General features: G+C 39.4%; 1 protein-coding gene across 1 annotated transcript; it reads right to left on the bottom strand.

Annotated features, from left to right (window-relative positions):
- Positions 1 to 529: 529 nt before the first annotated feature.
- st14 (ST14 transmembrane serine protease matriptase) lies at positions 530 to 22,945 on the bottom strand. The gene is made up of 18 exons (XM_010789702.1): positions 22,736 to 22,945; positions 12,160 to 12,307; positions 11,361 to 11,521; positions 10,253 to 10,323; positions 9,685 to 9,857; positions 8,924 to 8,959; positions 8,292 to 8,520; positions 8,095 to 8,098; positions 7,003 to 7,112; positions 6,378 to 6,508; positions 5,834 to 5,938; positions 5,116 to 5,223; positions 4,844 to 4,957; positions 4,188 to 4,307; positions 3,553 to 3,733; positions 2,529 to 2,797; positions 1,839 to 1,975; positions 530 to 1,706 (listed from the first exon to the last, which is right to left on the bottom strand). The coding sequence occupies exons 1-18, from the start codon at positions 22,760 to 22,762 to the stop codon at positions 1,545 to 1,547; spliced, it is 2,286 nt and encodes a 761-aa protein (XP_010788004.1). The 5' UTR covers positions 22,763 to 22,945; the 3' UTR covers positions 530 to 1,544.
- Between the last annotated feature and the right edge of the window lie 1,145 nt (positions 22,946 to 24,090).

Raw genomic sequence — 24,090 nt, 5'->3', positions numbered from 1 at the left:
TATGTGTATCCCCCTCCCGAAGTCGACAGGCCCATCTCGAAGGGTAATAGGATAGAGCTCAGGTATTATTCGACAATATGAGTTCAGCTTGTCACCTCTGTTCCCCAGGCAGGCGCGCTGCTCACGGCGGGGAGGAGAGGTACATGCTCATTACAATTCTTCTGTGAGGAGAGACAAGCTCTCACAAGACACGCATTTATTATGCACAACATAATACAAAGCGAGACCTAGTCGAAGACAAATGATACAGGTGATGCAATTAGGTGATGAGGAATACGATAAAATATGTTTATTGCTAAGACTCATTAGTATAAAAACATTTGCAAGCACAGACAAACAAACAAAGGTTATAAAATGTCCATATTCCAAAGACACTGTACAAGAAAATATCTTAAAGTTGAGGCTTCTCCCCGCTTTCACACAATACACATTTACAATTATGAAAAAGAGATCCATTGAGTAATACCTTCAACATTTTTTTCTTCTTAATTTTTACCCCTTAAATAAATAACACTTTTGCAAATCTTTGGTTTGCTTATCCAGACAACAATATTTGCAGGAATAATCGCAGATAAGAGCAAATATAAAAGACCCATCCTGTCAAATTTGAGATTTAAAAGTTCACTGAGTTTGCAGTGACCAAAGAGAGGAAACTCCAGACCAGACAAGCCGAGTAAGCATCTGTAAATATGTAATACAAATACTGATCTATGACTATGACCACTGGTTTGATCAACAACAACTCAAAAAGAAACGTACAGTTGGTACAATTCGGTTTACCAAACATGACTTTTTGGCTTGAAAATGTTTGTATGTTATGAAAATGCCCCTGCATGGATTTGAGCATCATGATGATTCTTTATCTTGTTCTTTTGTTTTTATCATAAAAAATACATGGCAATGCAGACAGCGCTAAAAGTTCATGTTTACTGATAAAAACTGAGACTAATGGCTAAATAAAAATAGTTTAATCAATATAAAAACCTATGCAATGCTTTGGAAAATACATGTAGATAACTTGTTTGTTGCAAATAGGCCGAACCCCATTTACGGTCTGATAGGATATTCGATTAATAAAAACCTCAATTTATAGTTTTTTACAGCATTAACCGACTGGCACAGTTCCAAACTGACTGCAGCCCAAGAGAGCCAAAAGAGACATATTTCCTTATTTTTAAACTATATAACCTTTTCAGTTTCTCCATCCATCTTAAAAAGTTACATTTGAAAAATATTAGGAACAAAATTGTTAGAATATGTATATTTCCTCATTTTCTCTTAGGATACATTCACCAGTGAAATATGACTATTTTGATGTGTGTCAAAAGACACTTTGCAGAGTTTCGTCTACATAAAATAAGTTGCTTTAGGTCATTCATGAGAGTAGTTGGGTCGGTGCAGCAGTATCCTCAGCTGTCTGCTGCTACATGAATAGATCTTGGAGAGACTTGTCCTGAATACGACTCAAAGTTCCGTCTCCATTATTTTTAGCACTTTCAAGTTGTTCCCCGTTCTGTGTCCCTTTTCTGATCCTACCGAGCTCATCAAATCCCTGTCTCCTTCTTGATCCAGTCTACCAGCTTGGTGACGCGCGTGTAAACACCCGGCTTGTTCCGACGAGCACAGCCCTCGCCCCAGCTCACGACGCCGGCCTGGAACCATTTCCCACTCTCCTCGAAACACACCAGGGGACCCCCGGAGTCTCCCTGGTGACAGGAGAGCAATTATTAGATCGGCTTTGGATGTGAGAGCATGATGATTATACGGGTGTGAAAACCTTTCTACATCAGCCTTTTGTCCTTCTATTCTATTCTGGAGAACATGTTGATTGGTCTCACCTGGCATGCGTCAACTCCTCCGGACAAGAATCCACTGCAGAGCATTCTGGAGGTGAGTTGGCCCTCGGTGACAACGTTACACACCGTGTCGTTGATGATTTTCACACTCGCCTTCTGCAGTAGCTGAGCCTTTGAACCTGAAAGAGCAGGACAAAGGGGTCACATGGCCTCTGTGTTCGTCACTAACATCAAAAGGTGTTAATGGTCTGGATTAGTGTAAGCTAATGAAGGTTTAAGAGGCTTCCCAGGAGAGCCAACGTCTGTCTTGATATATGGATATGGACGGAAGGCTTAATGGAATAGAGCAGATGAGATAAAAAGATGAGAGGGGAAACTAGAGGGAGGGTTGAGTGGAAGAGAAATATGTCATGATGGGAAGGATAAAGAAATGGGAGGGACATTAAAGGAAAGGCGGAATAAAGGATGAAATGAGAACGAGATAAAGGGAAGAAGGAGGAAGTAGGCAGGGGAGGAAGATGAAGGACAGAGATGAATAACTCATTTTGAGAAAGATGGGGGGGAGGAGTGGGATGTCTTAAATTTTAGTTGGATATGCAGAAAGGGAAAACACAACTGTAGAGTGGGTCACTCCGAATTGAGAGAGAACACAGCATAAATATATAATAACCAGTAACAGTGAGAAACAACAAATGACAGTTCTATCCAAAATGTTCAATTCATGCATAATACCTCCTTCTCGCATCGCGCCCCAGCCTGTGACCCAGCAGGACGTGCCTGCAGGGAAGATGTGGGAGGGAGCGGGTAGGCAGATGGGCTGGATGGTGTTGGTGAACTCCAGCGGCTCGCTGAGCTCCAGCAGTGCAATGTCATAGTCAAAGGTCATCTGGTTGTAATCTGGGTGGGTGATGATCTTCTTCACTGGACGGCGCTGCACTCCATCCTGCTTGTACTGGTCCTGCATGCCATTGTAGGTCTGCCAGTTGGAGGCAACATGATTCCTTTGGAAGCATGCAGGGCAAAGGTTACATGGGAGCCAGGATGGATGTATGCAACATCATAAACTTATGTGCAATCTAGTAACAATCTACACATGCCTTGCAACCTATGCTACTAGTACTGTAAACTCAATGGAAAGCAATTCAGCAACCTCTCTAACAGAAAAACAGAATATCATAAACCACAAAGGTAGTGCTGGATTATTGGATTGCATTTCATTTTATTGATATACTGTAGGTGCTAGATCTGTTCATAAATATGCAAAACGACTTACGATGATAGATGACTAAATATCTTTGTTGTGGCTTCCATATAAAGTAATGTAGAAAAAGCTTGAAAATTAAATATCATTTTGTTTATCAAATATCATCAACAACTGAAAATGAACACAATCCCTTCTCAACAACAATAGAGGTTGCTCAGGTCTAACAGCAGGGTTTGTGCTCCACCTACAGGGCACTCTTGTGAATACAGCTCCATGCTTTCATAGTTAAGATGTAAATTCTGCCCCCCTCCCCAAGGTTTTTCTAAATTAACTCCATCAGTGGCTAATTTTCCGATTTAACAATTTGAATAAAATACTCCTCTGTTGAGCAGAGTTCTGTTTGAGAATAATGCATAATGGAATTTAATAAAAAGGTTGAAAAATGTGATGATAAACCAAACACTAATAATGTTTTTTAAACCAAAAAAAGAGTGGATGTGTTACTATACTATCTACTTGGTACAGTCTATGGGTGTTTGAGCTGTCACTCACTCTGGGCTGGTGGTTGAAAAGCAGTGGGCGGCGGAGAGGATCCACTTCTCAGATATGATTGAGGCCCCACACACATGCCCATAGGTCAGGAAGTGAAGGCTGACCTGCCAGGGCCATTCCCCCACGGCAGCGTTCTGCCCTCCCACGATGCGGTTCAGCTTATACGGCCTGGTGCCACACGCTGACATTTAACAGAGGATATAATGAGAGAGGAGGAGCATTGGAGGGTAAGAGCAAAATATTTGGAGAGAATGGCATGCATAATCGAAAAAAAGAGATTACTGGAAGCAATCATGATGCTGGCCTTAACTGTTATATGACTCTCTGGAATCCTAATAAGGCACACTGGCATATTAGTTGATGAAAAAACAGACACACCCTGAGGCCTAAATGGAGGAAAAAGCAAAAAACTTCAGGGCTGACAAGAGCTGCTTTCAAAGACGAATGAAATAAATAAAGTAGTCAAGGCCTGGGGCTCTTTTCTAACAGACAGCCCAACGCGCAGCTCAACCCAGCTCTGCTATAATCTAGTTTGAATGACACTGAAGAGATTAGATCCACTTTCAGCTGTTTTAAAATATGTTTTAAAAAAAAGCTTAATTTTGGAAGGGGAAAGAGATTAAAACATTTCTTACAGCAGCTGTCCTCGTCTGAGTCATCAGAGCAGTCTTTGACGCGGTCGCATTCGGCATTCACCTTGTTGACACAGTCGCTGTTCCCGCACTTAAAGCTGAACTCAGAGCAGACGCCTGGAGCTACAATGGGGTGGAGACAGGTCCCAAAATCAAAACACATAGCGTATTTCAATCAAAGCGTTAGATGATTGCTAAGTTTAACCAGTAAAATACTATGCAATCAGTGGGGCTTTAAAGTGAGGCTTGAATGCACAATGTGTAGTGATTGAGGAGCAGATTGCATTGATTTGGGGTATTGATTGGGGTTGAGGTCTAATATACCTCTTTGTTCACAGAAGTACAAATCAAAAGGAAATACAAGAAAGTCCTGTGTGTGTGTGTGTGTGTGTGTGTGTGTGTGTGTGTGTGTGTGTGTGTGTGTGTTTGACTAGGTGAGTGCAAGGAAAATTGATAAAGAGGGAAGTAGAAAGGGGAGGAAATGTTAGAAAGAGCAGGGAGAATGTGAACAGTGACAGGAAATATGCTTTGTATTATGAATAAAGTTGGCAGTGCAATGTCTTTGTAAAACTTAAAACTTTACAGATGAAGGTTAATTGTTTAACATACTTGTTGAATATATTAACTGGCTGGGAAAAATAATAAGTGCTGCCACTTACAGGTTTCACAAGAGGCCTCGTCGCTTCCATCTTCACAGTTTATCTTTTTGTCGCACACAACGTCATGAGACAAACACTCCCCGTTACCACAGTGCCACTCGTTCGGCTGACAACCTGGAGCCAATGAAAGATAGTGATGAGAAAATTGGGCAGTGCTTCAAACAAACTCCATTACGGAATAAAGTGATGACTGAGACAGTGACCAGAGTATTAGCAGTGATGTGCCTTTAATGTTAGCACAATTAGCATTTTATAGGCTTTGCAATACTTACTGCAACTCTTTTCATCGCTCCTATCTCCGCAGTCGTTGACTCCATCGCACACCCAGAGTTTCGGTTTGCACAGGCCATTGGAACAACTAAACTGATCAGTTTCACACTCTGAAGTAAGAGAAAATAGTGTGTATTAATCAATGCAACTGAGGACGATTATACAAGTGAAAAGGGATCGTTCACCAACCCAAATCACTCATATATTGGACACCAGTACCTGCTTCTGAGGGCTTGTTTTACAGTAAGTTACTTCATGGAGCCTAGTGACATTAATATGAAGGTAAGACCGTAACAAATCACCCAATAAACGTGTTCATACTCTTCTGATTTAGTTACCTTTAGACAGTGCCAGGTGAGTAATTTCCCTGTGTTTCTGTCTTAATGCTAAGCTAACTAGCTTCTTGCCTGGCCATGGCCTCATATTTAAGAGATAAGATAAGATGGTACTTTATTGATCCCAATTTGGGAAATTGTTTTATTGTTAAAATACAAGGCATTTTACAATAAAACAAATATTGTTGTTTAGAAATAAACAAGAATAAAAATAAAATAAAATAGAAAATATACATATTAAGGGGAATTTATGAGCATGGTATTGATGTTCTCTTGTCATATATCTCTCTCAAGAAGGCAAGTAGGTGTTCATATGAGAAGAGGATATGAAATAAGGAAAGGAGTAACAAAAGAAAAAGTGCTGTCTGGTCGTGTGGGAACTTACTGCACTCCATCTCGTCGCTCATATCACCACAGTCATTCCAGCCATCACACTTCAGGTCTTTTGTGATGCAGATGCCGGAGGCGCAGGCAAACTTGCCGGGGCAAGCTATTCCCAAACAACAGAAAAAATATTGAAGGAGCAAAGACAAGAAGGAGAAAAAAATATGATTACAAAAAGAAAGAATAAGGGAGTGACACAGTATGTTCAAAACATCCATCACATTGCCAATCCTTGTCCCTGTTGATCAGAGCCATTATAAGTGGAGTGCTCCTGACTGACAGTGGCAAATCAAATGGACCCAATAAACAAGCTATCTGGTGATTAGTCTAGCTCTTGTTGCAGTTCCTAAGCCTTTATCACTAAACGGCTCCATTTGACTGTCAAACAGCTGCCATCTCATCGTCTCTCAGTCTTCACAGCTACTCCCCTAACCCTGTCTGACTCTGTAATGGCAGGCTATGAGTGTCCCTGTCACATCCCAACATTTCAGCCTTCCCGCCAAATGCCATGTAAAAATGGGTGAGAGACGGGACTCTTTACTCACGGTCTGCGGGATCGTAAGCGCTGTACTCGGCACTGAAGCCTTTGTCAGCGAAGGACTCGTCGGAGTGAAACATCACCTCTAGGACGTTGCTTTTGCTGATCAGAGCCAAAGAGGACAATTCGCCACAATACCTGGGACACAAGACATATGTTTAAAGGAAAACAATGTTTTAATTGTTGTAGTTATTCTGATGATTACTTGCTGATCGATATTAGAGAATAATTGCAACCAAAACGGTAATATAAATGTCTCCCTATTTAAATATTGCTGGACTCGCATGACAAGTTCTGCGCGTGCCACCATAGGACACATTGTTCTGAAACATGTATGTATTTGGGAAATAGTGAGCATGCGTTAAGACTGCATACAAAAATGAATACTAGATGTTTTAGATATACCGTGACCAAAACGGGTAAACAAAAAAAGAGCATTGAGACATTTCCTAAACAAAACACTCGTAAAGTATCTGAATAATTACAATATTCTTGTGAGGAAGACCAACTAAAATACATGTAAATTCATAGAAAAACTGAACTGTAGTGGGTCGAAGTTGAACCAACAGTTAATCTGTCAACCGTGACGGTTGCAGGGAATCAGGTGTCATTTAAATAAGTGAATGTCTTACTTGGTGCCCAACACCTCCACATAGTCTTTGTGACATACACGGATATCCACCCCAGGCTCTTTCATGCGGAACATGGTGAACCTCAGGCGTACCTCTTTCCCAGCAGGGACCTACAGCAGAGGAAGAGGTGATTGGTTCATAAAGACCTTATTTAACATGCATGTCACTCCTCCTCCTACACACCAAGAAATGCGTCTGCATCGCATCCCATGACACACACACACACACACACACACACACACACACACACACACACACACACACACACACACACACACACACACACACATTTGAAAAGGGACATCAATAGATTAGCAGAGAGGGGTAGTAAAAGATATACATGAGATGAGATGTGCCAGCAGTTGATAGAAAATGCTTAGGCGGAGTTTCAAAGTCAAACATTAGGTGAATTAGCAGAAAGTTTCAGCACTGCTGGAGGCAGAGCAATGGAGGTGTGAATGACGCCGCAAGATCAGCAATACATCTACCTCTAGTAGAATAATGTCATTAGAGAGTATTATATTATGGCTCTCATAAACCTCATGTCACCTTGGATAAAACTGATCGCTCAATAGATTTATAAAATGTTATGCATCGCCTGGTAAAGCATATTTGTTTGGCAATGATTTCAGAGTTAGAAATTGCCTGCAGCTACAACTGATGTTGCATACAGGAGCCTGTAGTTTCAGAATCACAGCCCTCCCCCATAGACAAAGTGCAATTACACACAGTGGTGTAGCAGGATTCGGGTTGGCAACCTTCACAGATTTGAAAGCAGAGGTCTTTTTGAGCCAACTCAATCTCACGAGGTCTCAAAAGTCAACAATAAAAAGAGACATGCAGTGCTAAAGGCTTCAGGGCCAACTCACAAAAAAAAAGTTGTAATCACAAATCTACTGAAAGGAATTAAGTGGAACATGTTTTCCACACACAGCAAAAAGAGCTTTTACTCCTAAACCCTTCTGCAACATTTCAGTCAAGTGATACCTCGTGGTTTTCCTGTGGGAATCACGCAGAACTATATTCCCCCTCCCTCTGATCGTCAAGGCTAAATCAATTAGACAAATGTTGGTTGAACCCTATTAAACAAACCCTGCTACCAAGGTGTAAGATCAAATGAGAATTTGATTTGTGTCACAATTTATTTTACAGTGGAAGCAAATCAAGTCAGATTATTGCCTTTACTTCAGAGTCATTAGTGCAAGAAATGCTGCCCCTACCCTTATGACCATGTACCATGACCAACATGTTTTCCAAACTGCCAGGACATTCTCAGCCCTCTGACTTACTCTGTGATGGCCTGCGAGTCATCTGGACTCAAAGAGTCATAGATGGAGACAAAGTCATCTGAGCAGTCATCCTCGATGTGGAAAGAAGTAAAAGAAACCATTATGGCGTCAACCTCTGAAGCTCGTATTTGCCACTGACACCGTGACTTGGGGGGATAGCCCTTAGGGTAGCCTGGTGAATGAAATGTCTTTGCCGTGCCGGAAGCCTCCAGACGGAAGAAACACTCATCTGGGAATAAATAAGATTAGTTGAATCATACAGTGGGCATAAAAATGATGAGTAACTTTTATTTGCAATTATGCAAAATTTAATTATGTAAAAACAATGACACATTTGAACAGTCAAACTATTCCATCCTTTATGTTATAGATGTATCTGAAAAATAGATTAATGTAAGATGGTACAGCTACTAAGTTAATGTAATTCAGTCTAATCATCCTAATAGTAATACATCAGCAGTGTTAAAGAAAAAAGTGTTTTGTGTGCCTGACGCAGGGATCTCCATCTCTGACTACAGCCGCACATGTACAGTACAGGCCAGGCATTTGTTAAAGACTGGTAGGGGGGTGAGCATCTAGCCAGCTGGAAAATTACAACTTTGAGTGATTGAAATGGGACACGCTGTACTCACTGGCTCTGGGGTTCCTGGCCATGCGGGAATCTGTGGCTGGAGATGGAGAGAGAGTGGCAGAAAAACAGGAGGAAAGGTAAGAATGGGTCGCTGATGTTGGGAGGGTTGAAACGATTTGATGCATGAGCCCTAAAATATTTGGTTTGCACATTTTCTGTTCAATTTCCCTGCAGTTATGGGAACTGGTGATGGTGTGTAGCACTTTCTGCTCCATCTCACCTTGCCCTGCAGCAGCAACCCATACATCTCTGTCTAACTATCTGGGACAGCGACATCAAATCATACCCACAGAAATCATTTTAAAAGAGGACCAAAAAACCACTGAGTCACAGGGCCAGCGCTTGGCTGTGGGCCAGGACGTGGACAAATGCAATGTGAATGCTGATAGAGCGGAAGGAAGAAAAATGGCTGTCTCAAGCCAGGCCAGAGCCCAGCTAATATCATTAGAGGGTCCAAACAGCATTGAATGTGCAATTTCAGATGCAGCACAAGCAGAGGGGCCTGGCTTATCTGTTATCATCTTATCAGCACAACTCAAAGCAAGCTCCTTTAATACGAATAGAAACCAAACAGAATACCAATGCTGATAGGAGATGACAGTGTTTTAAGATCTGTATTCGCAGAGTTTTATCTTAGGCTGATGTCATAAAAGGCAGCCAGATGTAGCATACTCCATCTTCACCCCATCTTTCTGCCTATTGGTGTAATGATTCTCCCCACCCCCTCCCCCCTTCCTCCTCCCTGGCCCTGATGGTACCTACCTGAGGCTGTGACTTCACTAATCTTGATATCCTTGGGGTTCCCAAGGCTGCGCTGCTCCTTCATGCCTTTCTCCAACACCTCCAGCACTCGCTCCTCTGAGAACTCCGGCTCGATCTCCAGGTCTTCAACAGGAATAATAAACTCGGACCAATAGTAGGCGATGACACCCTCACTGGTAGAAAAAGAGATGAGAGAGAAATGGATGGAGGTTGGGAAGGAAGAGCATAAAGAGAGTTTTTAGTAACAAGCTTCAAAATTCAAGAATAAGCACAGATTAATAGAACATGACAATTACTGATATTCCTAGTAGACAAATCAAGCAGATTTACCATTACAGATTGAACAAAAATGTCTAAATCAACTAGTGTCCAATGCTTAACGCATAACTGTCAACAGACCTCATCTAACCTTGATTTTATTCGACAAAATACAACTTTTTGAACTCCCAGGGGGCAGTGCAACATAGCATTTTCTTCATGCAAGATTTATTGTGAACATTTTTTTCATGAAGTTTTCACCATCTGCTCAGCAGTATAAAAAAAGAGAAAAATCTCAACATCTCATTACCTGAAAGCAGTGACCACAGACTGGCTGTAGTATTTTCCGAGGAGTGGATCTTTCTTGTAGTTTTGTAAAAGCTGTGTATAAAAGATGTGTGGTTTTATTGAAAAGAACATGTTAAGGACTGCTTGTCTGCCTGAAGACAGAAGTACAAATTAGTATGTTAACATAAAAACCGCCTCCCATGCAAAGCACACAACAATGGGATTCTCAATTAAGTGTTTTGCCTTCAGCTGCGAAGTGTACCAGACGAGGCTGGAGTCATTCTTTGTAGTTTTAAATGCAGGTTAGACACCAACATGTATTATGCATATACAACATCTAACGTCAAGAAAAGAGTAAGAAAGCATGAGCAGGTTTCATCTGTAATGTTAGGGATTTAGCAGCAAATGACATTGGGAGATTATATAAATATCAATATACCAAAATGACTATTAGTTTAAATTAGCAACATCAAAAGTAAACTCATTAGCATTTTACTAAAACAACTTTAGAGACAGAGAGGATAAACTATATTTTCTCAAGGACTCTAGAGACAGAATACAGTTAGTTGAACATGACATCTCTATCTCAAGGGTGTTTTTAAGCCAAGCATTGTTTACTTAAAGCCATACTTCCCAATAGTGTAAACACTAACGTAGACCTGAAACTGTTCCTTAAAAAAGCTATCCTGTTTGTTGTTGTATGTAACTGCAAAAAAAGCTAGTACATCAAAAAGCTTTTTCCCCTCAATCATCTAGTGATCTAATATTCCAGCTCCACTCTAATCCTTACCCTCACTTATGTACGTTTGTGTGCGCTTGATGTTTTTTTTTGTTGTTGCTATCAACTTGCTCCTAAGTGGTGCTACAAACATCTCCACTGCCTCCAATAATAGGAGATGCTGTTGAGGGAATCACGAAGCGAATGTGCAGCGTTTTATCCCGCCCACGCTACTGTGCCTTCAGCAGTAACTCTGCATTGGGAGGGGCATTTTTTAAAAGCGTTTTCACAGCTAATCCTCACTGAGAAAAGGGAACAGAATGTAACACTGTGCTCAAAATAGTTAACAATAAATAGGATAGCTGAAAGAAAGGGGAAGAAACACAGGAAACTCATCTTATGTGAAACTCACTAGTGCCTCCAGGTTGTCTGCCAATTTGCCGAACTCCTTGCTGTTGGTGTCCTCCAGCTTCTGGTCATACGGTACATCAACCAACTTCATATGCCCACTGTAGACCTGCTTTGAAGGCCCGAGCCGCATATTATAACTGCCTTCTGAATCAGCGTCTTTAACTTGGGGGAGAGGCAGGTGTGAGTTCAGTGTTTGATCAACAAAATGCTATAAGATAGCTCCCTCTGATAGAAGAGTAGAGCTTTAAAGAGAGCCTGAAGCACCATTTCAAAGTTGTACAGTGTGATCTGATATCCAGCAGACAGTTCGGCTCTCAGAGCAATTAAAGCAGCCAGTTGAATCAAGAGGCTGCTTATCAACACTTCAGAGGCCTTTTCATCAAACCCAGTATGAGTAAATGACAAGGAAGCTGCGCCTTAGTCTTTGTGACATTTGTCTCTTTTGCATTATTAAAAGCAGAAAGTCCGAGCTGTCAAATAGGCAAACACTAATGGGAAATTACAAAGTCCAAACAAGCCACTCTTACACTCTTCTATCAAAGAGCTGTGTCTTCACAGTAAGTGCAAATGATCCACTCTGCAGTATCTGATGTTATGGCTGTCTTGGCAGTAACTGATTTAAATAATTTAAATATTCAGCTAATTTCTCATTTATTTCTGTTTAGAATAACTTTGATTTATGTCAAAAACTGTCCACCACATGTCCAACATCTCCAGACATATTAAAGCACTGTGCTTCAAACTTCAAGACTACTCTACTGTGGATGATATATAAGAGGGAAGCATCTAACTATACTCACAGAGAAACAGCCAAATGAGGAATGCTGCAACGGCGGCAAGGATGAGAAAAGCCACCACAGCCCCGATCACCATGCCGATCTTCCGCTTTGACGACGGCTTTTCTTTGTTGGTAAGGAAGTCAATCTGCTCGTGACGGCCATTGCGGCCCTGATGAAGAAAAAGATACACGGTGAGCAAACATACAGCAAGTTCCCCGTGATGTGGATGCAGATCATATTTACTTTAATTACGTGACGTGGGCTTTTCAATGGCAACTGCTGATAGTTGGAGAGCATATATAATAACAACAACAATAGTAATAACGATTATAACAGATGACACATCAAATCGCTGAACATTGAAAAAATATATTTGACACTAATTGTCAACATTTGCCGTTTGATTGCTGTACATTTATTTTAAAAATAAATGTTTTAACTCTACAAATGTCCATGGTTAATTGGAAAACTTGAAAATAGAAAAGCAGAATGACAAGTAAATCACCAGATCATCCACCTATTTATAACGTCCTTTTTAGATTATTGTATCTCCCTGTGTATTGGTGTTGATAAGTTTTTGCTCCGTCGCCTGCAGCTAGTCCAAAATGTGGCTGCACGCCTTCTTACCGGGCTGAGAGTATATGACCACATCACAGCTGTTCTGGCAGATCTTCACTGGCTTCCTGTCAGTTACAACATTTACTCATTAAAGTTTTTAAATCGCTGCATGGACTGGCACCACACTACCTGTCTGAGTTGTTGCACCTGCGTGCTCCAGCTAGAGCAATGTGCTCAGCTGTGTGTGGTTCCTCTGTGCAGGACAATAACCACAGGCGCTTACGCTGTGGCAGCACCCAGACTGTGGAGCAGCCTCCCAGTACAAATCCACACTGCTCAGTCTAATGAACTTTTTAAATATTAGCTAAAAACTAATCTCTTTGCACTGATTTTAATACTAGTTGAGCACAACATTTTGATATTTGTATGCGTTTTTTTACGTTTCTAGTTATTGTGCGTTTTAATCTTGTTTTCAATTATGGTTTTGTTATTTTACTCCTATTGTGTTATTTTATATTTGTTCCCTGTACAGCACTTTGGTCAACTGAGGTTGTTATAAATGTGCTATATAAATAAATAAATAAAGATTGAGATTGACAAGTAAATAGTTGTATTGATCAAAAACAATGTCATTTATCAGCATCTCTTCATTTCTGAGAGACAGTATACATTACATTTCTATACTTATATTAAATACAACATGTAAATATCAGTGCGAGGTGGCTTTCCCTGGTTTTGGCTATGTGGAAAACGTTTAGAAATAATTAGCTTTGCGAGCACATCTAAAAGTGGCATCAATCGCCATTACCACTGCAACTAACCTCTGCTTTACAATAGATATGATTCCACAATGATTGGTTCACCAACAACAGGTTCTGCAGGAACCATCACATGTTCTCCTTTAATATAAATATTAAATGAATAATGCAGAGTAGGTCGTTGGGAACCTCCAAAAGATTATTTGGGTTGTATGCAAACTTCACAGATAAAATATATATATTTGTTTTAAATTGGAGAACAACAATGCCATAATTTTAATTTGTGGCATAGCAGGCATAACAAACCCCGGGCCGCCATTTGCCCATCCCTGTCTTAGAAGGTATTTTCCGTAAGTAAACTTATAGAAATAACACTGTCAGCACATTAATCACATACATTTTTTTTTAATTCATCACTGTCCCCATTATGAAAATATGACAAATGTGTAGACCTATTATTATTTTATTTGTAAAACAAACAAGAACAGTTTCCTTTCTCAATACCTTAACTTCAGATATATATATATATATATATATAAACAAAAATGGGATGTGTACACCTTTAACTTCTTTCCTAGAGAGACAAGTTCAAACAGGTAGTCACATGGTGGCATACAAGACTGGTCAGACCTGCTCAGGTAGTGGGACGAAGCTATCACACTCACACCTTCAGGTACACATGTTCGTGGGAAGAAATTACATGATTAACTGAGAAGGACCACGTAGAGATTATGGGCTTCTGTCTGTCTGTCTGTCTGTCTGTCTGTCTGTCTGTCTGTCTGTGTTGTTGAGCTCTCTCAAGTGGGTGGACTGAGAGAGAGGTTTCTGGCCAGTTAGTAATCAACACACAATGAATTCAGTGCCTGTAGCCCATGAGTGAAGAAGCCCAAGTGCTATTAGGGGTGGAGAATCACTTTGGTATTAAATCAATTTGTCAGATGTGCTGCCCCTGAAGATGGGGGCTCAATTACATGAGTCTAGATGATAACTCATGGCGATTAAGGCCTATTGTTACGCTAGGGCTTCCACACATGCTTTCTAATTGGAATCTCTAACAGCAATCATGGGCCAGAATGAGGAGGATCATTAGAGATGGGGTCAGCGAGTGCTCCAGGGTCTCCCTCTATCAGTCACCCTGATCACAGCCTAATAAAACCATTATATGCTCTCCATCATTTGCCATTCTTCACTCCTAGAAAGAGTTAGTATAACATTTTATAGCTATGTGCAATCGTTTTTTTAAATACCAGCTCAGCCGTGCCTTGCCAATTATTAAACAGGAAGTAATGCTGTCCGTCTCTCAACACAACCAATCATGTGGATGCAGACTAAAACGAAATGTTAATGTTTGACAAGAAAAGCAATCAAAGTTGTTGTGAAATATCCTGCAGTCAGTTTTTCCAAGTAGTCTAACCGGTTTAACAAGTGGGAAACAATTTAGAACTGCTGAAGGGTGTGGTGAAAAATGACGAAGACCTCAAGCACAGTTGCAGCTATGTCATTACAACACTGGTCTACAACCTTATTAACAACGATTTGTCTGAACAATCCAGAATTCTTGTCAGGGTATAAACTAGAGATGCATTGTACTTGGCTACTTAGAGATGCTATGGAAACTTTCTCAAAATACACTGACTCAGTTTCTCAAAATAACAAGATACCAAGTCATTATTTTGGTAGAAAAATATTTTCTTCACTGCTGTGCAATGTTTGACATAATGAAGGGTTGTGTAAGTGTAATAATCCTTAAAAGGGACAATATGTAGGATTTGGTGGCATCTAGTGGGGTGATTGCAAATTGGAACAAACTGAATACCCTTCCTCTCCCCCTCCCTTTACAATACAGCGATAACGATCTACCAAGTGCAAAACTAAGTACTGTAACGTTGTGGTCTCTTTCAGGACCTTTGCCTTGCTCAGAGGCCATCTTCACCGTAACACAATATTAGAAGCAACTAATTCATGCCATGGCCGGGTTCAGAGCTATGGTGGCCTTCAGGTAATGATAAAACCCAAAATTACTTTTTCTTGTGCCACTGTATGGTTTGTCCTAAAGTAGAAAGATGACCTTGCAACATGGCGTACCTTGTAAAAAGGGACCCACTATATTATAGATATTAAAGTCTCATTCTCAGCTAATATAAATACAATGATTCTTGGTCTCAGCAGAAGACATGTTGACATGTCACAGCAAAGCACATGGGAATAACAAAGTCAATGATTAATGATTTTAAGTAAGGGATGCAACAGATGTATTGTTTTTAACTGATACAGAAATTCTATAGCCAATCCCGATATGATAAAAAAAAAAAAATGTTTACATTTTCGTATAAGATGTTGAGAGCAAAGATAGGGGATCGAAAAAAATTCATAGCGCTGAACTAAGAAATCCCAGCAAAATCATAGTAAACACGAAACATACAAAATATCATACTGTATACAATTACAACCCTTAAGAATTATGTTAAGTGCTTCAGTTCTGGTATAGTGTTGGCTGACTCTTACTCTGTCGTGGCTTGGAGGGACCAGACATCATTAAGTGCTCTTCGTATTGTGACAAATCAAACTGTCTGGATCAACAAAAAGGCCTACAAGCTTCAGACATTTTTTTTTGTATTTCCCAGATAATCAGCCAGTTGAATGCTGTACACATTCAGCAACACAACAAATACTTCCCTTATCCTTTGGTCTTAACTGTGGGATAAGTGTGATCAGCGTGTGTACAATAAACATTTTTCTCTAAACCTCCATGTGTGTTCACACAGGTGCAGCCCGATATTTTTTACATTTGCATATAATCTGCATGTTGTTGTTGCAACTGCTCAAGTGGTTTGTCGACATATTTCGAAACTAATGTGTAGTGACTAGAAGCTGACACCGTTTCAGTGACACACAGCAAAACCTGCCAAAAGCCAAGCATTCGGCCCTAAAGTTGAGCTCATAGACTGTATATAGACTAGAGCTCCACCCTTTTAGAATCGCACAGCCACAACATTGTCCAACTCAGGGTGGATAAAAATAATATTAAGAAATTGATGCAGCTGAACCAGATAAAACACATTCTGCACATTTGCATATAGTCCTGTTAAAACCTGGAGCCTTCATTACCCACTGTGCAACCTGCCACAGATTGGTTAAAGATTTGGGCAGTGGATGTATAAAGAGACCTGGATACAGCCTTTTGAGGCTGCGACACTGTTCATTCCTATAAAAGGTTGCTCAGTAGTGCATAGAGCCAAACAAATAATCTTGACTGTTACTGACTTATAGTGAGTATAACAGGACCCAGACCTTCCATATCCATGGGACCCTTAGAGATACATAAACCCGCCTCCCACCTCCACTCACACACACATTAGCTTGCAATTAAGGACTATTTTTTTAAGTTGATTAAGCTCAACTACATAAAAATGCTGATTTACAGATGTCCTGTTCCCAAGTTAAGTCTATGGGAAAAAGGATATTTGGGACCCATGGCTTTATGTGGCGGACGCGGAAGTTGTAGTCCCACAGTTTGGCCACAAGGAAAAGGGACTGGCGCTCTCCCTTGAGGGCTGATTTTGGCACATTATACTAGAAGCAGCTAAATCAGTGTCGCTAGAAAACAGAGATGAGGTAAGCTCACTTGTTTTTAATTAAACACCCCTAAATGTATTCACTTTCAAAGTGTTATTCTTCAGCCTCAATTGACTTTGGCTCAAGTGACATCACTTAGAGCAGTTCATCAGTTTTGGCATTGCTCCCTCTGGAGACAAAAAAAAGCTTTAGTAACTTTTTACACATTATGCGGTAGAACCCCTCAACGACCTGCTAACGGCCTTTGATTTGAAAATCAGTAGAGTTCCCATTTAAAACGCTCTTGATCTCACCAGCATAGATCTGTCCTATCCAAACAAATCCAGGAGACTGCTAGCAAAAAAGGGACAATCAAATATGACAGCCAATCAATACAATTTCAGTAGCCTCATATTTACTTTTAGTAAACACCTGCAGAGATCTATTACTTGACCTTGGCCTTAAGCATACACTTTACACAGTTAGCCCCTTATACTGCAGCATCAGTGTGTGAGGAGGAGTGAGGCCTTGAGGCCTTGTGGCATACTACAGAGTTGCTGCTCAAGGAGGAACTAGGCAAAAGGCTGGGAGAAAAATCGACAAAATCCTCCATAACTGCGTCTTCCTCTTTACAGAACAGAGAAGGACTGAATGAATGCTGCTGGCCTTGTATGGAAGCAGCCTCCATCAGGATTTACACACAGAGAATTAGGGATGTCCCGATCACCTTTTTTTGCTCCCGATCCGATTCCGATCATTTGATTTTGACAATTTGCCAATACCGATTTTTCCCAATCCGATCTTTATGCAATGCATTAAGAGAAAAAAAAGAAAAAAGCATTCAAGTTGTCCCTTAAGGTTATTTTTTTTAATTTAAATTGGATATTCTATCCAACATGGATATAGCTTCTTTTTTTCACAGCAGCATTGGATCAGTTCAGTTGTGCAGCATTGGATCAAAACAAAATCAAGCTTGTCAGTACTCATTAGCTTACTGCTACAATTAGACACTGCGCCCTGCCCACTCTGTTGCCAGATTTGAGAGAAATAAGCAACCAGGTCTATGAAAACAAGCCCCAAAGAAGCAACACATACATGATGTTGTGTAATTTGAAACCAAAACTAAGGCCTCAGGATGACTTTAAGACTTGAACATGGTCATTTTTGTTTTGTAACATTGAATACAAAAACAAAAAAAAGTATTTATTAAAAAAAAAAAATTTTAAATCCCGATCCCCGATTTTTTTCTCCCGATTCCGATCTTTTGAAAATCACGTGATCGGGGATCGGAGCCAATCACGTCATTTTCAAATCATCGGATCATCTCTACAGAGAATGTCTTATTCTTATCAAAGATGCAGACATTTGCCAAAGCGGCAAAGCCCTGAATAAGTACAAACAAAGCCAATGTGATAACTGAACACAATTAAACTTTTATTTAACTATCCAGTTTTGTCTAGTTTTCCTTTGAAAGCATCGCTCAGTAGAGTCAACAATAAGAGACGTGACGTTAACACTGTACTCACTTTACTGCTGTTCAACAAGAATACCCTTGAAATGTGTCCTGAAATGAAGTAAGAGAAAAAAGCATGGCCTTGCCTGAAGAAGTGTTTCTCTCTCTCTACTCTACTGAGTCACCACATAAACAGAGAACAGACTGACTGCAATAATCATAGAATTCCCATTAGATCTAGTATCTACTTATTGAAGTAATCAAATATTAACAAAGGAAATAAATGATAGTTTCCCAACAGTTTCACTGCATCTTAATAAACAACAACTATCTCTCCCAACTTTTAGGAGTAGAATGCCAAGGAGTGGTACATGGCAAGCTTTACAGTATTTTTTTGTGAAGGTATATTTTGAAACCTACAGCAACTCAAAGTTTTCTTGAAAAATCCAATCCCACACACTTTTCCAAAGAATAACCTTTTAATGAACAAAATAAATGAAAGGAAGAAAAGGAAAAAGCAGCAGCTTGTTTTCTTAGTTTCGCTATGTCTCCAAATAAGCAGGGAGGGGTCAAGTAAGCAGATGCTTGGCCATTCTTTTATGACAAATACCTAACAGGCACCCACTCCTGTCTGAGCCTGGCAATGGCTCTATAGATATTTTTCATGTCAAACAAATGGATTTGAACTCCTTGTTATTGTCACACTAATGCATAAAGAAAAAGGTTTATTTTGCTGAAATAGCCTTTTCCTGTTTGGCTACATTCTCAGCAGTAGCCTGCACACACTAGTACACTCCAGTGAGTCTTTCCCCTAGGGTAAGGAGTGTTTTTTGTGAGGCTGTCAAATATAGGCTGTAAAGAGCTGGTGAATTTCATCAGCACTGACCAAAGCCTTGTAACCATTAATGAGTCCCCACAGAGGGAAGTTCACCTTTGGCTGGCCGACACTATTTTCTGCCCACAACCTCTACTGGTAATTCATTCATCTCAAACAAGACTGAATTATGTAGTGACAAGAACTGTATGGATATTTACATAATGTATGCATGTTCCAGAAGAAGTTGGCCTATAGGTGAGGAAAGTTTTTTGGCAGTTTTCACATCCAATTATCATTTTTAAAAGCCTGTTTGAATATCACACACAAACAACGTGGTTGATCTAAAACCACTGTGGTAACATGTTAGTGTTCTTGCAACAAATAATTCATTTTACCACAAAGTATAATTGCAGTTTTTGTTGATGCACACACAAAACTGTACCTCAGTTTGGCTGAAAAACTCACATTCAACCAACGTTTTCCATACCGCAAACAAAAACATAGACTAATAACAGCAATGTTTATATTAACAAATAATAATGACACCTTGTGTCTGACTGAGGTTTTCTAGGCCTCTATTCTATTATTTACATACAATGTTCACTTCAGACATGCTAAACTTTGCCGACTTGTTTTGCTGTGACAGCCCACTGCCCAAAATGACACACCACATAGGATTAAAAATGGTGTAAGCCTAAGTGAAGTCTTCAAAGTTCAATTATTCTTTCAGACCAGAGGGAAAACAACATCATAGTATCAGTGCTGGTGCTTGGATAAAAGAGGCCCAGAAACTAAATAATCTTTATATGGGCCATTCTACCGAATTGGTGCAAAGTCAGGTTGGAACAGTTTTGAAATTGTGTATGTTCTTTTCCCAAAACTTTGTCCATATATATTTTGTACCATATATACTGTAAATCACACATATCTAGTAAAATAACCGTACATTTTTATATCGTATTTTCATACTGTATTGGAATGTTCTTCCTCTACCAAAAATGGTCACTACCGAAACATAGTACATACTCTGTAGTAAAACAGTATGATATTAACCTGTTAAGATTGTTTTACCTTCCCTTCTCTAAATAGTATTTTAACAAATATTTCTTGAGGGTTTTCACAATTAAATTAATGCAATAAAAATCACAATGCAATTTTTCTTTGTAAAAAGCATAATACTGGTCATATTGATTCCAGAGTTGATGATTGTTGAAATTGAAATAAAAAAATAAACCAATCAGTATCATATCGTTTTACTTGATTAGTCAATATACTTAATTTTTTACAAAACATCCAGTGTTTCGGTAGTGACCACAGTATTTTATCATCTTCCTTCAACCTTATTGCTGAATCTTAACTCATAACATGCCTTATGTTGAAGTGTGAATGTTCGAAGCTACTGACCCCCGAATCAGCACTTTAGTAACAGGCTGAAATAGAGGGATATGAGGCTAGAATGGGTAATCTGTTTGGTATTTTGAGCAAAAGACTTCATAGACATGTTTTTTATATATCTGAGACCTATAATATATGCCTAAAAATAGTATAATAAGATACCTTTAAAGTAACATACTGATTTTCAGACTTAAAAACACATTTATTTCAAAACTATGGGATTTACCTGCTTTCCATTCCATTTTGTCACTAACAAAACGATCATGTCAATTCAGGTTCAGGATATTTATTTCGTACCAGTAGGTAGATTCTGTTTGCAGAGAAAAAGACAAGGGTTCCACCCTGACACTAAAAACAAACACAAACAACAGACACACCTCTAATAAAAGGACTAGTAAAAGTACAAGTACACCCTGCTCAACCAAATCTCAAAATATTTAAAAAACATTTTAAGAAGGAAAACACAAGTACAAACATGGACATTCAAAATTAAATACAAATAGGCATCTGTGTGACGCTCCTACTGTATGATTTGTTAATTTGTGAAATAGCTGCTGGGATAAAACTGTTTTTATACCGCTTCGTTCTACTCCTTGGGACAAGTAACCTCCGGCCCGAAGGAAGAAGCTTAAATTCTGAGTGCAGAGGGTGGGAGTCATCATCTAATATGGAGCTGGATAACCGCTTTAACTGCCTGAGGTACAGGGTCTCCAGGTTTAGCTGTGGCTCACCAATCAGTCTGCTGGACCACTTCATGATCTGACTCAGAGAGTTTCTGCTCTTTAAAGTCAGGTTACCAAACCATGACATTAGTGAAAAAGACAGAATTTACTCGATAAAAGCACGATAAAACATGATCATCATGGTTTTGTCAATGTTAAAATAGGACATTCCTAAGACAGTACAAACGCTGGTGCCCCTTTTTGCACACAGCATCACAGTTTGGATCAGAGCTCAATTTTGAGTCTGATTCTGGATTGTTAAGACTTCATGTATTCATGTATGTGGGGATGTCTTCTAAAAACAATGATCATGTCCTTGGTTTTGCTTATGTTCAGTTGTAGATAGGACTCCTCACACCACCTGACAAAGTTGTCAATGACAGGGCCGTGGCTGGTCCCATTGTCCTGGAGCCTACTAACAATTACAGAGTCATCTGCATACTGATCAAAGACTATATAACTACTTATATATAATATAGAGAGGTTTACACACATAAAAACACAATACTTTGCATAAAACTCCGAAAAAGTTTACTTAATTGAAGATAAGTGTTCGGTAGTGACAATTCTTAAGGTTACACGCCGATTTTCAGATTTTGGAACAGATGTATATCAAAAGTATGGGATATAGCTCATACAGTCTATGAAGCCATTCAGCCATGAGGGACAGGGATGCAGTGGCTAGGCAGTGTGGCCTAAAAACCAGGCTCAGCCATTGGACTAAAACCCCTTGTGTTTCGGTAGTGACATGAAAACTGGGGACATGATTTTTTTTTAGTATAGTTTTTTATTAAAAGATTAAACCCACAATAAATCTAAATATTCCAACTTCTGTTTGAATGTAATCATAAAGATCTTCTAATTACACCATCGAACAAAATAAAATAAAAATGTTTTAAGTGTTATTTACAGAAATTGAAATTGAAATGTCAGGGTTGGGGACAGCTACTTCCCAATGGAAAGTACCCTATAGCCTACATGATGTTTTTGCTTATCACTATCTAATTGAATGCCTTGTGTTTAAATAGACCATAACATATTCTTAGTAAATATCTATCTCTGAATACTTAATTGTTTTGTTAAATAGATTTTCTTGTTGTGGGACCGCACTAATTCGGTACAATGCCCCATATGCCAAAACGTTGTCAAGGGCCAAAATATCACGTTTGTAATCGTTGGTAATGTAGGCCTCGTCGTGTAAACAGATAGTCAGCTCCGACAGAAAAGCTAGGCCCACACTTTGGGTGTGTAGTAAAACGGTGTGTCTCTCTATTGTACAGAATAATTTTCATATTCATTAGCACAAAGAAGTTTAATTTCAAACTTGATAAGAACTTACGTTGTATTCATATCGGGCGGAATGCATCTTCCAAAAGCGACCCCCCCACTGAAGTCCAACAGGATCAGCTTTACCTTCACACCAGTGTTGTAATGAATAATAGATGTGTAGCTTATTCTTTATAAAAATTACTATATTATCACTTCGTTAAGGTTAAATCCAAATGTCAGCAGGTCTTCTTGTATCGTCACGAAGCACCTGAGACAGAGCTCTTCCGCACACACCTTTGAAGGGAATAAACCACGCCCCTAAATACCTCCTGTATGTGCAGTGTAGCCGTTTGTGGGCGAAACCAATTCAAAGAACTTCAAGACCATGCTGTCACTGCACCTAATAATTACCTATGACTCTTAACCCACATGTTTATTCAAACACCTGCTTCTACCCCGTTTGGTGTGGTCCATTTGCGGATGTTGTCGCAAAGAACTGGGGGAAATAAATCCCGGTTAATAGTTTGAAAGCATTCAAGCAAGGCAAATGGGAGAAAAGGCTTGAGGTGAGCTCTCACATCGTGTGTGTTTTATTGTTTTTGTAGAATATTTTTTCTTTAAAATATGCAGACCTACATTATAAATGTATAGGCCTAATGTGTACATAAACATAAGGAGTGTATAGGCCTAGACTATATCACAGAGCAATAATCAATCCCAATATGCCTAAAAAATGTGTAACCTTAAGATCATTATGGGGGATGATGTGGACGGGTTTTTGGATGCAATTTTAAGTAACAGTTTGCTTCGTTTCCTAGCTGTAACCACTGTGTGACCATGTATACGCATTTTATAAATTATATTAGATTTATTTATTCAAGGTGTTAACTTTGTAGGAATTTCTTTTTGATTATTCATACATTTTAGTTTTTTTTATAAGAATGAAGGCGTGTTTTTTTTTTTTTTTAAATAACCTGATTCAAACTTTTTGTATGGAAAATATATCAGACAAAAAAGAAGGTAAATGGTTTACTTTTAGACCACTACATTTATTTAATATCTTTAGTTACTTTGCAGATTTAGATTAATGATGTGAAATATAATCAACTCATTAGTTCCACCTGGAGTAAATTCACAAGCTACGCTGCAGTATACAAAGTCATTAAAACTAGCTGCACCTTTACCAGCTGTGATAAACACTTTAATGCATACAATAAGTATAATAAAAACATGTAGCCCAACATTATTCGGAAATGGGCCAATCTACATATTGAGTAGGCTACTTTTACTGTTTGTAGGCAGTGGCGGCGCCAGAGATTTTCTCTAGGGGGTGCTGTGGGGTAGCTTGACGTTTCATAGAGGGTGCTCAAACTTTAAGGGTTTCCCATTAATGCACCAGCGCTACAGTTGAATTTTCTACTGCAA

The sequence above is a fragment of the Notothenia coriiceps genome, unplaced genomic scaffold (assembly GCF_000735185.1).
Source record: "Notothenia coriiceps isolate Sejong01 unplaced genomic scaffold, NC01 NC01_scaffold00033176, whole genome shotgun sequence".
Taxonomy (NCBI): Eukaryota; Metazoa; Chordata; class Actinopteri; order Perciformes; family Nototheniidae; genus Notothenia; species Notothenia coriiceps.
This window is presented reverse-complemented; position numbering and strand designations above follow the sequence as displayed.